The sequence below is a fragment of the Alexandromys fortis genome, unplaced genomic scaffold (assembly GCF_014885135.2).
Source record: "Alexandromys fortis isolate MF-2015 unplaced genomic scaffold, M_Fortis_MF-2015_v1.1 scaffold_14, whole genome shotgun sequence".
In the NCBI taxonomy this organism is placed as follows: domain Eukaryota; kingdom Metazoa; phylum Chordata; class Mammalia; order Rodentia; family Cricetidae; genus Alexandromys; species Alexandromys fortis.
In genome coordinates, this window is record NW_026067910.1 from 16,656,956 (window position 1) to 16,670,936 (window position 13,981).

At 35.8% G+C, this 13,981-nt stretch overlaps 1 protein-coding gene across 1 annotated transcript in view; it reads left to right on the top strand.

The window, feature by feature from the left end:
- The window catches only part of Lama2 (laminin subunit alpha 2), a 586,091-nt gene that overhangs the window by 485,900 nt on the left and 86,210 nt on the right, over nucleotides 1-13,981 (top strand). The window contains exon 41 of the mRNA XM_050138074.1: nucleotides 11,259-11,361. Coding sequence (XP_049994031.1) covers nucleotides 11,259-11,361 — 103 coding nt within the window. The remainder of the gene's footprint in view (nucleotides 1-11,258; nucleotides 11,362-13,981) is intronic.

Below are 13,981 nucleotides of genomic sequence, written 5' to 3' on the forward strand. Positions count from 1 at the left end.
TTCCTAATGCTGCGACCCTTTCCTTATGTTGTGATGACCCCCCCAACCATAACTGTAAATTTGCAACTGTGATGAATCACAGTGGAAATATATGATATGCAGGATAGTTGATATTCAATCCGAAAGAGGTTGCAGCCCACATATTGAGAACCACTGATATAAGCCAACCTTCCAGGCATGAATCCTTGGCAGACAAATCACATAAGACTTTTTGCAAATTCATTTTGCATTGATTTTTCTACATGGCGTGACATAGGATCTATGCTAGCTACCTATGTATGTCTATCTAGTTATCACAAGTTTTTTTCTTGAAGAGATTGTATTTTCCCTGTTGTGTGTTCCCGGGTCATTTGACAAATCTCTACTGACCACCAGAGTATGTGTTTGCTTCTGAGAACCCTACCTTGCACCTTGTCTATGTTCCAACTTTCTCTGGTATCTTGATACTTTGACTATTATTGCCATGGAGTATATTTTGAAGTCAAGTAATATTATGGAGTCAACTTTATTCTATCTGTTCAAGACTTTTTATGTTTTTCAGGAAGAACAGCCATATATCCGTGCAAAACTTTGGTAGTATTTTTTCTTTATCTGTAGAAGATGTTGTTGGAATTTTTGTAGGGAATGTATTCAAACTGTAGATCAGCTTTGGCAATATGGTTGCTTTACTCTTCCAAACCAACGAGGCAGGGCATCTTCTGCTTACTTGTATACCTCTATATTTGTTTTATCAGTATCTTAAAGCTTTCAGTATACAGATCTTTACTTCTTATGGCTAAATATTTTCCTAAGGCTCTCTTTCATTATTCTCCTTATATTTTGTTTCATCCCCTAGGGAGTAGATTGCTTAGAAGCTTTGATTTCTTCATTTGTTAATTTTGTTTTATTTCTTCTCCAGATAAGTTATTGCTAATATAGAAGTGCCCTGAACTTTTTTAAAAGCTTTTTTTTTTTAATTGACTTACATTTTATCATGTGTAGCATGGTGTTCATATCCATCATGGAATAACTAAAGTTAGGTAATAATAAAAGTGTCACTGCCTTGCCGTAAAAGCAGGTAAGATCCATTCCCTTCACAGTGTCTCTAGAGTACAATAGGCCATCATCAACCACAGTCCCCCATGCATAGTTGGAGACCCCCATCTCTCCTGTCTAGCCTACATTTCTCCATCTGTTTTCAACCACACCTCTAATTATGACCTAGTTACCTCTATAAGACCAATACTAGATGCCACAAGGTGGTGAGATCTTAAGATTTTTGTCTGTCTGTGCCTGACTAATATCTCCAAGGCAGTGTCCTTCATATTCATTCACACCTTCACAGGGGAATTTCCTTAGTGTATGGGTGCATAGCATTCCACTGGGGGTTTTCACAGGCTGACTTGGTGCCTTCTGACTTTATAGCTTAATTTTTATGTAACTTAATGATCACTCTACAATTATAGATGGTAATTTCATACCAGCTATCAAGGAAATTATGGTATGAATAGTTAAGTGCCTTAAAAAGTACTTATTTATTTGAGATATTGAACATTCTTATATTTTTTGCCTCATTAACATTAAATTCATTTTTGTTGTGAAACTACTAAAATTAATGAATAGCACTATTAAAAATATAGGAGAAATAAATACAAATGAAATCCTTGTCTGTCCTCAAACCAGGAATAAACATCTATTTTTCATTATTTGTCTTGCTAATAAAAAATAAGGCTGAATATTCCCTATAGAATTTACTCATTTATTTTATTCTGTTCCTACTTGTATTGTTCTCTCATTTATTATTTTCTTTTATGTTACTCCTATTCCTAATAATTTATTTTTTGCTTTATGCCTTTCTGAGATCCATGTTGACAAGATTCTTCTGATTCACCATTAAGCAGTGAATCAGTGTGAATCCTGTAGTTCTGTGACCAAATAGTAAGGCCTTGCTGAGTGTTTGTTCCAAAATGTTGTCACCTGTTCTGTTCAGTACATCTTATTCAAGTTTTATTTCTTTAACATGATGAAACAGAACACATAAAGAAGACTATGAGGTGATATTGTGGCATTTTCTGCAGCAATAGTTTTGCAAGTGATGAAGGCCAAATATTGTATTATATAAGCCATGTTGCATACATTATTAAAACAGGCCTGGGGTTTTTCTTGGAGGTATTTTTTACTATTATTTAGTCCCTCAATAGTAGCAAAAAGTCATTAAAATAATAACTGGATGTTTTTATGAATTTTGATAATTTTAGAAATTAAAATTTAGACCCATGGAACTCGATGGGAATATATAAGTCCACACCTGATGTGACAGTTGAATGTGTCAGTGAAACTGGTGAGCGACATTTGTTCATCTCCATTAGTGACTTGGCATGATATCAGAGAGCTAAGCATTTCCCACAACAGCAAATACCAAAATGTCAGTGAGGATCTCGAGTCCACAGGACATATTAAGTCTGTGAGTGAAACTGGCTTCATTATACCACCAGGTATACGTGATACACACCCTTCGGTTGATAACTCCATAATTATCTATTGGAAGCACAAAAGCCAGCGCTATTTCATGACCCAGCAGTAGGTGTATTTAAAAACTAACAGCCTCAAATGTTAGCAAAGGTCCAGCCATCCTAATGCCTGCCTCGTGACACTTAGCTGTGCCACTCAGACAACCTAAAGTGATTGTGGCCAGCACAGTGGAAAAGGAAAAAAAAAGATTTTCATGTATCTTTATGCCTCTGTTATTTTTTGAGTTATTTGATAAAATAATTGGCAGATTCTTTTATATCTTAAGTTCTCCTTTAAGACGTATTTTAGTATTCTCTCGTCAGTCATGAGCTTGGACAAAAGCAATTCTGGAGGTGTCCCTCTGAATCTCTGTGTGCTCCGTTGCTTTCAGCCTTCCACAGGAACTCACTCAGTTCATCTATGTAGTGATATTTCATTTGTATTTTAATACACAAAGCTTGCCTGAAGATCAGGGAGCAAAACAGCCCCACTGGTCAGCCTTACAGACCAGGCAGTGGTGGCACACCTTTATTCCCAATAGCGACACTAGTTTCCATAGAAACTGAGTGGTAATGGTGCATGCTTTAATCCTGGCCCTAGAGAGGAAAATAAGACAGGAGGAGAGATCTCTCAGACCGAGTCTCATTCTGAAAATTCCTGGTCATTTTCAGACTGAGGTTGACATAAGAGCCAGTCGTGGGTGCTCTGCTTTTCTGGTTTTCAAGTTGAACCCCAATACCTGTCTCTGAGTTTTTATTAATCATGTTTCACCTCTACATCCTATACTGCATGATGTGACACCAGGAATCTGAAATGTATCACCTCGCTTTAACCATTGCCATCTCTTGGAGTTATTTCTTAACTGATTTTTGATCCACTTGTCCCTTTTAGTTATTAGTTCTTTAAAACTATCCTGGTAGTGCCAGCAAGGTGGTTCAGCAGCTAACAGTGGTTGCCGTACAAGCCTGAGAACCTGAGTTCAATCCATGGGTCTCATGGTCCAAGAGCATTGACTCTAGCAGTCCCCTGATGCCCATCTGTGAGTCATGGCATGCACTGACCTGCACTCACTCATATCAAACATACATACATACACTAATGATGCTAAATTGAAGTTGAAGAAGAGAAAAATAGTTTTAAAAAACTGTACCTAAATTGATATGCCGTGATTTCCTTATTTGCAAAATGTATATTATCTTCATAATATTAGTATAAAGACAATTCATGTCTACTTTATAAAAATATGAAATAAGACAAGGAAGAGGGAGCAGTGAAAAACTGTGCGTTTTTCACTAAACTAACCACAAATGATTACTTTATAATGCTAGTGTCTCTCTGTCCATACTCCTTATGGTAATACCTTTCTGTAAGTGTGTCTTTTCAGGAAAACTGATTTGTAGCTTTATGTAGCAACTAACTTCAAAAACATATTTTTAACAATATTCCCAAAGTTATGCCTTTTAAAGTATACATAACAGTAGATTAGCTTACTTCTTTATGAAAACTCATTATAAACAGTGCATTACTCTTCATTTTCCACAGCAATCTAACATCACAATGAGTGTAATTTTGTCATTACATATTTTATGTAAACATATTGCATCTAATTACCAACATTGCATATGACTTTTACATTTTAAATAGTTTTCTAACATCATGTAAGTTAGCATATTATCTTGGACATTTTCCCTGCTGGAAGTGGGTCATTTGTCTTCTAAAATTGGTTATTTCATAGACAGAGTAGCACTGTCAGCTACTACTTCCTTTAAAAAATAAAAATGAATATTTGCATGTATTCAAATAGTCAACTCTTCTAACAAACTCAGAAAATTATTCTCTAATAAATTTATTTGAGGAACATCACAAAAATACAGGAAGCTATATGAACAATGTTTAAGCTTTTAAGAAATACATCATGTAAGCAGTTTACCTACCTGGTAGATTGTATTTTACCTCTAGGGTTCCCTTCACATTCCCACCCCTCTTCCTTCTTTCCTAATAACCAAATTCTTGGTGGTATGCTTCTGACCCCTAGTAGAAAAAAATCATTTGTTTTTTTGATAGTGATTTTTAATTTTTCTATCTCCTCCACTCCATTGCAATTCGATCAGGAAAAACTGATGACCTCCCATTTTGGATATCCAGGACTAGCCATTGTCCTTGCAAGCAAAATCATTTGTTGGACAAATCAATAAATTCATTTTTATATTCACAACGTTTTGTTTCCATGTGAGTTGCTACACACTTTTAACAAAGAATAAAATTAATATCAAAATGGAGTTAAATACTTTGAACCCCTGGTTAAATCTTTATAGTTTATCATTTCAATTTTTATATCTATTTACTACTTTGTCTTAAACTCTTTCACACCATATTAAGTAACTGTGAATGCATAATTCATATAGACACATGAAATAAATTCTATTTTAAATGGCAGTAAATTTTATGTAATTATGAGTATACATACACACATTTATAATCATATACTCAAAGAGAACAAAAGAACATATTTATAAATACAATCTTGGAGAGCAAGAAACAGCATTTTGCAACTTTCAGACTCACTTGTATTTCACATATGCTGTAGACACAGCTCAGAAACTCGGATGCAATGCTCATGAATATGTATGAGGTATAATTAGCTTAGAGACTGTTGCTTCATCACCTGTCTTGATTCTGTTGCTGTGCTTCAGTAACTTACTAAGCAATTCGAAAGGGTCTCTCCAAATTCCAATGAGTTGAAACAGTTCTGTTCATCCATCAGATGTTAGTGTTTCCCCTCTCCTTATCATAGGGAAGCTTCTCGTTCAAACCTGGGCGTTGGCAGATTGCGTATAACTGATAGTCACATGCCATCAGCTGTTTAACATCTTGAAGAGTGTCTGAAAACATTAAGGCCTTTCTTTATTTCTCTACATTTTGTAAATCCGAACCTCTCAATTCTGCAGACCTTCCCTCCTGTAACAGCTCACTCCCGTGCCTTTCCTTAGAGTAACGATCCTACTCCCCAACTCTGAAACGGTTAATGGCTGCAATTGCTCATTTCCCAGTACCCCTAATCTGACTTCAAAATGCTATGGAAAGGGCATGCCTAGCAGTTTTACTTCATGGTAAGTTCACACACTCCACAGGCCTATGGCACAGAAATATTTGTTCATTCATTCATGCATCCAGATCCCCTGCTACTCTGCCTTCCTGACACCGTTTTTACTATATCCCCTGAATGCTTCTTACATCGCTTATCTTCTTATGTGTCACTGAGGAATAGAAAACTATAGCTCTAGAGAAAACCCTAAATTTTTAAAATTCAGGGAAAATAAGATTATTGGAATAAAAGGCAAAAGTGAAGGAAGAATCAAATCAAAGCCCACTGGCAGGAAGGAAGTCAGCCAGGAAGAATGAAGACTTGTCACAGGACAAAGGTGCAATGAGAAATGGAGGATCGAGAGGTGATAACCATCCAGCCAGATTGATGATCACCAGTGCGGGCAATAAAAGGTGTGATGTCACTGTACCTTCTGCAGAAAGGAAAAGAAACTCAGACTATTAAAATGATGCTGTACAAATAATCCAGTAATTTTATTGGAATAGACAAATTTTACAAGCTGAAAACTGTTAAATTTCACCTACAAACAAACAAACAAATAATTAGAATTGTTTTATATTCACAAGGGAATCAGATTTGGAGTTTAAAACCACACAAACACACATGCATGCACACACACACACACACACACACACACACACATCATTTTATCAGCCTCATATTACTCTTATACAAATACCAGACAACACCATCAAATAGAAACCAAAGTATAGGCTGATTTTCTTCACAAAAGCACTGTAAAAGTTTTTGATGAAATTATAACATATAAAATCCAACTATTCATTAAAAACATTATATAATGTTTTTTAAGTGAGGTGAATTATAGAAACAAGATAGATTAAAATCAAACTATGCGTTTAAAAATATTAAAGAAATGAAAAGCAACAGAATTCAAGGTCATTTCCTAAAAATATTCTCAGCATACTGAAACTAAAAGAACTTCTTTCCCTATTAGCTAAGAAGGTCTATTGTATAAAAGAAAACCTTTTTACGAGATTCGTTCAGAGTAAAATATTTCAAAGTTTTATTCCTAGTTCAGGAAAAAGGAAAGGTTCTCTGCTCTCATTACTGTCATTCAACACTGTCCTGGAGACCACAGCCAGCCCAACAGGCAGATAAACAGGAAATAAAAGTCACCCTCAATGAAGTCAATGTATAACCATGCTCATGGTGTCTGAGTGTGACAGCCATTATGGTCTGTTAAAATGTTACTAGAACTGACCAATTATCAGTGCTAAAGAGTATGACAAAAATATACAAAAATCAATCTTTTGTAGATTCTGTCAATAAGGAATTGGAAGTTGAAGTTAAAATGGACAACAGCATTAATAATGATAATAGAATAAATTTTATAAAAGTTCAATATGCCAGAAACTGAATATTCTTGAATAAATAAAAACTGAATAATCAAAAGATATACAATATTTGGGGATCAGAATATCCATTATTTGTATGATGACAATGTTAAGAAAAAAAAAACCATTGGGATATACCATGAAAGAAATCCTAATAAAACCTGCCTAGCTTTTATTCTTTAGAAACTGACACATCTGTTCAGGAAGCCACTGGGGGATAAAGGACAAAACAATGACACAATGACTTAATTGAACTTCCATGCTTTCCACAAAACTGGGATGTGTAGATGGTGTGGTGTTGATCCATATTAACAAGTAGGCCACTAAAACAGAAGTGTTCAAAGGTACAAGACTACATAGTCCAATGTCAAGTCAATAAATGCTCACATAAGAATTGTGTATTTGTGTTAAAAAACATCTCATACCATAATCTAAAAGTAAACCCCCAAATCCTATAGATCTATGGATAAATTATAAAATTATTAAGAACTTAAAATATAAAAGAACTCTATAATATTAGGGAAAAATTCTTAGGACTCAGAGCCCATCAATTAACATGAGAAAAATGATAGACTTTATTAAAGTTTAGAGATGTTGCCTTTAATAAAGTAATATTAATAAAATAAAAATTCAAATCAAAAAATATTAAAATCTATTACAAAATTACATATCTGACTAATGACTCTTATCAATAATATGTTACTATTTTTCAAAACTAAATAAGAACAAATAACTCAATAAAAAATTGAACAAATTTAAACATCATAAATATCTGGAGTCCCAATATTTGGAATATATTGATCAGGAGTTTAAAGCCTGATTGGCTTTATAGTGATTTCTAGGACAGCGTGGGCTACATGATACCCTGCCTCTAAAACAAACAAGATTTAACCAGGTTCTTCACCAAAGAAAATGGCCAATAAACACATAAAAAAGATGCTTAGGATGGTGTAGCAACAGAAAAAGTTTTCAAAATTTTAAGGATGCGTTGGAAAGAATGTACAGAAGTAGAACATCCTATTGATAGGGATTTAAAATAGTTTCAATACTTTCTCAATCTGTAATTTCTTAGTTATTTCTTAAATAGTTCAACCATTTTCTCCATGTGATCCAGTTTTCCTATTTCAGGGTGTTTACTCCTAGGAAAATGAAAACACATGTTAGTACAAAACATCACACAAGAATGAACAGAGAAGCTCCATTTAGAATGTCCAGGGCAGGAAAAATACCAATAACCATCAGGTGATAAATGAATAAATGGTTGGAGGCATATCCGTGTAGCAATGCCACCCACCAGTTGCAATCAAATATTGATAAACAGCACGGGGGGATTTCCAAATGCATCCAAAAAGAAGGAGCTAGAGTTTTAAAGGCTGTGCTAAATTATTAACTTTATGAAAGTTAGTGTAAGCTGCAAATACAATGTAGGAAATAAGATGAATGCTTAGAAATAGAGGTAAGATGGGGAAGAAAATATTGGTGCGAGAAATAAGAAAAGAGATGAAATAAAATTAATGTATTTGCTATTTTTATTGTGATGGTTTCAAGGTGGTATGTGTATGAAGATGTTTCTTTCCTCAGTCTGTACAGAAGGACCTGTGTTCGACCCCTAGAATCCACATTTAAATCCTTAGCTGAGTGTAGAGTTTGTGCTCCCAATGTTGAGGAAGCAGATCCTGACTGACTCCTAGCAGTCAGGCCAGTTGGCCTAACCCTACTCAGGGGGTTCAAAGCCAGTGGGAGATTGTACCCAAGCACAAATAGTGACAGTACTTAAGGATGACATCTATGACATCAGAGGTTGTACTTCATCAGCTTCCACGCATGTTCTCTCTCTCTCTCTCTCTCTCTCTCTCTCTCTCTCTCTCTCTCTCTCTCTCTCTCTCCTGAGTATCGAAAAATGTTCTTATTTTTCTCTGGTTTTCTTTCATTTTCCAAGTTTTATCTAAACTGTGAATGACCCATATTATCTTCATGATTCAGGATTATCAGCCTGAGATACCTTGCTATAATATTCACATCTCCCCAAACTACTCTACCCTCACACATTTTACCCCTCTCCAAATTGTCTCCCATCACTGCTTAGCTTTGGAGATTAATTGGACAAGATCAGATGTGTCCAGGGTGGTACGGTCATATACCCTCTCCAATTGCCTTGGAATCCTAAGCTTTAAAATGTTCTCTTCTGTTTAGCTTTCTCGTCTTGTTCTCCATTGTCAAACAGATTGTCAGTTGGTCTTTCGGTTGTTTATATGCCTCCTTAGATATTTACCATACAGTTTCCCTTTGTAATATCCTATCTTTAATCTGTTTGAGTAAAAAAAAAAAAACTTAGAATCAGGCAAATAATGATATGTAGATTATAATAAATATAGAACCTGATTGGATAACCTGAGGTTTGCTTTCTTTCAGTAAAGCATGTGGAATTTTACTAAAATACATGGAATTCAGTTTATTACTGTTATTTTAATTTTTTAAAGATATAGCCCAGTCTGGCCTTGCTGCTCATCCACATCAGCATTTTCTACCTTTTGTGTCACCATAACTCATTTGTTTTCTCTTTTTCATGGTTATTTACTAATTTTTGAGTTAGCATGCAAAATAATTGGTTTCAATGTGGCATTTTCACAGCTACTATGCTCTTGTTCATTTCTATTTCCCTGTCCCATTCTGTAACAGCGTAAACGAATGCAGACAGAATGTAACGAATGCAGACAGCTTTAATGGGGAAATAGACTTACAGAACCACCATTCCGCTGAGACCAGGAAAGCAGAAGCAGTGTCTGGGAGCACACTTGCCAAATTTATAGGCAAACATTAGCCCGAGGCGAACAAGCCCCCTAAGGGGCGGGACTTATCCCTACACCATTCTTTCCCCTTTCTCATGCTGGTCCCTTTATTCTTGTAATAATCCTACTTCCTCTTTCTTGTCATGTACCTGACACTACCCTCTGTTTTCCTTACTCTCATCTCTTCTTAAAATTGTTTATCTTATGGTCATCTCTCTAGTTCTCTCTCTCTCTCCTCTCTCTCTTTCTCACACACACATACAATACTAGATATATATAAATGCATATATAGTAGGTACATACATATATTGTATATGTATATTATATATAGTATATATTTTGTATGCATGTGTATAGATGATCCACATACGAGAGAAAGCATGTTATATTTGTCCTCTCTGACTTATTTCAGTTATCATACTGATTTTGTAAGCCATTAATTTTCTTACAAATTTCATAATCTCATTTTTCTTTATAGCTACATAAAATTCCTTCATACATATTTGTCACTTTCTCTTTACACCAAGTACAACTCAGTTTTTCATGTTTCTATCATATACTTTGCCATATATCTTAACATTGTATCAATGATCTGACTCATGTTCAGTCAAGTATTTAAAGAAAAACTTGCATTAACACATTAAAACTAATTTGACCACAGCATTACCACATGCTGTCATCTCTCCTAGTTTTGTGCTAAAACAACCCAACTGAAAAATTGTATTTCTAGGATGCTGCCAGTGCCTTTGAAGAGTGTCATGTCTAAGACAAACCAAATTCAGATACTTTAACTGTAGGTGGTTAAAACTCTCCAACCCCTTGAGCTCTGAAATATTTTCCCATTTAAAATTACACATAAGCTCATATTTGATTCACCTCTTGGTATATATGCATTGTGCAATGGCTTCTAAGAAGCAAACTCTGTTTAGATGAATATCTAGACAGGAAGCTAAGCGATCCCTTTCCAGTTATATCATTTTTATGTCACTCTGTTCATATCTAATCCTGAGCTAATATATATTGTCTAGAGGTCCCCAGGTTCTAAAATTTTCAGTTAGAAGTTCATGTTTTTGCAGTGGTACTTGGAGATGTGTTTAAAAAGAGATTAGTTCTTGTTTCCCTTTCAACACTGAGAACATAGGAAGAGCTTTCTGGTCATCCTGTAAGAACAGAACATGATGAGAGGTAAAGTCAATGGATGTTTTTAGTTCCTAATTTGCTTCACTCATAGTCCTGACTACTAAGAGATGCTGCTGGTGCTGCAACATTTTCAGCTTTCATTTATGGAATGCCAAGCATCTCATCAGCCCCACTTTCTCTACCTATCTTAACAGTACAGCCAGCTCTCTGTCCCAACATTTCTCAACCCACACAGGAAACAGCTTCCAGTCATGAAATATGCACTGAAAATCCGCAACTCTAAATGCATAGTGCTTAAAGTAAGCTCTGTATAGCTGCTGCCTTCTAGGCCCTACCCCTCTGTGATTTAATAGGTAACACCCTTTCTTCTCTCCACAGGCAACAAGTCCTCAGGGCTTATTAAAGGAAGATGCCAAAGGCTCCCTTCAGAAAAGCTTCAGGATCCTTAATGAGGCCAAGAAGTTAGAAAACGACGTGAAAGGTTAGTGTGGCCATTGTTTCTATTACGTTAAGGTTAATAGCATTGTAATGGGAAATACTACACCGTACTATTAAAGAATGAAACCGTGAGCCATGACTTAGATATTTAATACAAGTGACCTTTCTCACTGGCCTGATGACACGTAGTCTTCAAGCTTCACCAAGCAAAATTTTATAATTTTAACCTAGCTCCTACAGTACTGCTTCTCCTATCTAAAGAGAAATTTTAGGTGTGATAAAACTTTAAACTGCCAAACTCCACTTGGTAGGGTTTTAGAAATAAAATTCAAGAAAAGTGAGCTAAGAGGATGTGGCGTCAGTGTGTTAGTGAAACCTTCAGTTTTGTCAGCGGGTTCTGAAGTCTTGAAATATTTACAAAACAATCGTGTATTTTCTTCTTAATTGAAAACGTAAAAGTGCACAAAGCAATTTCTACTCTGATATATTACTAATGCTAGTAACCATGGTTGCTGTCAGTGTCAGCTATTGCAGCTATCACTTCATTCAAGTGTAACCTGTCTCTCAATACTTTTTTGCTGTTTCTCTAGTCTCATGCCTTAGTCCCATCTGCTTGCCTCCACCACCCAAATGCTGCTACACATGGACTCTCACAATGCTGCTATCCCAAATGCGTTCATAGTGATATTCTATCCCCCTCAATTTGCTCATTCTCCTGTATTTCTTCATCTGCACACCTTATACATCACATTTTATGTTCTGCGATCTTATGGATACTGGGTAGAAAGGGCAGAAGGATGGCAGGTTCAACAAAGGCCAGACTACATGAGTACTTGAGCTGAGGACGCGGGTACTGATAGAGAGCTCACCTACTGTACACAAGATCCTAGGTTCCATCCCTAGTTCTTCGCTCCCTCCCTCATTGAATCAATCAATCAATAATTAAATAACTGTGAGACTCTGAATGAAAGAAATAAAAACAATATTTGCCTAGATATCGTCTCTAAAAAACAATGGAATATCTAATTCACACTTAATCTGCTCATTCAATATTTCTCCTAGACCTGTCAAACCATTGCTAATACGGACTTTATATTCCTCAAGAAAGACATAAGATTTTTTTAAAAGTGAACTTATAATGTATCATATCCTGCCTAGTTCAAATTATGAAATAATTACTGATTTTAAGTAAATGATAAATTATAAGTAAATAGCCACAGATTTTTAATTAAGTTTTACTGTGTTAGAAAACATGAACTGTGAAACCGTCTAGATTTGGCATGCCTTAAAGCAAAATATCTAGGACTTCCTTAGCAACTGATATGGAATTACAAGAGCCATCTCTATTATAACTCACTTTGATACTAAAATGCTTTAGACTGTGCGTTACACAGGCTCCTTGATACAAAGTTTTGCGGTAGTGATACCTCTACTGCAGCAGAAGGATGACTGTAAAGAGTCATGGATTGTTTTCTTATTGCACAAGTAAAATGGACCTAATCCCTTTGCAGCCATTATTTGCTATCTAATGCATACGCTAGATGCTAGACTTTTTCTCAGGGCATTAAAGTTCAGGTACAAATACAGAGCCAGACTCAGTCTTTATTCAAACATTTGATGTATTATTCTTCCTGAATTTTCTTTGTATTGATTTTGATGTTATAAAAGTTGGGGTGATTAGTGGTAACAACCGCTTGTGTATTGCTCATGACACCGTGGATTTAGACCCTAGATCCTCAGTGAGGAATGCACACCTATCATCTCAGCAGGGGAGACATAGAGGCAGGAGGATCAGAAGATCAAAGTCATCCTTGGTTACATAGTAAGTTTGAGGCCAGCCTGGGCTACATGAGACCCTGCTTCCAAAATATATCTATTCTATGAAAATACTTCTGAGTACCGAGTTTGTGGGTGCTCATTCGGATTTCACTCCTAAAGTGAGTGCTTTACATACTTTAAGTTGTTCCTAGTCCTGTTCTTGGCTCTCTTTTCCCTAAATCCTAATATTACACATAAAAGGACACAATTTCATTTGTTTCTTTTGGAAAATCTGAGGACTGGGGTGATAGAAAGGGTTAGGAGGCAGAAATGTTCATTAGTTTAAATGTCTTTTTTTGTACTTCAGGTAGTACATTATTTAAAGTAATGAAAACCCAGCAACTACTCAAGCAATAATTCCCACAGAAAACCAAGCCAAGGCCATGACGGAAATGGGAATGTTTTCTTGCTACGTTATGACACTCTCTTGATTTGTGGCCAATTACACAGGTTATAAAATGGCCGTTAATCAGGGAAATGCCATATATTACCACGAGGAACTGCTGAAATGGGCCCTGCAGAGCAAAACTCTTGACAGCAGCTATTAAAATAGAGATTTAGTCATTTCTCTCTCTGTGGCGCCTGGAGTTAGATGGAATAAAAATGGTGGACCAGCATGCCCTCCATATCTCTAATTTGTTGCTTGTTCAAGTCAGTGCAGCTCCGTTTGTTCCTGTACTCTGGTCAGAAATGACTTACTGCTGCTCCCTGCCATTTCTATGCTGTCCTTGCCTTGAGGGAATCTGGACTTGCCAGCAGCAATTTGTTTTGCTTTTTTAAGTTTTGAATATACATCTGTTAAAAGTAAATTTGCCCTTGTACATGTTTGAGCTTTGACAATAATC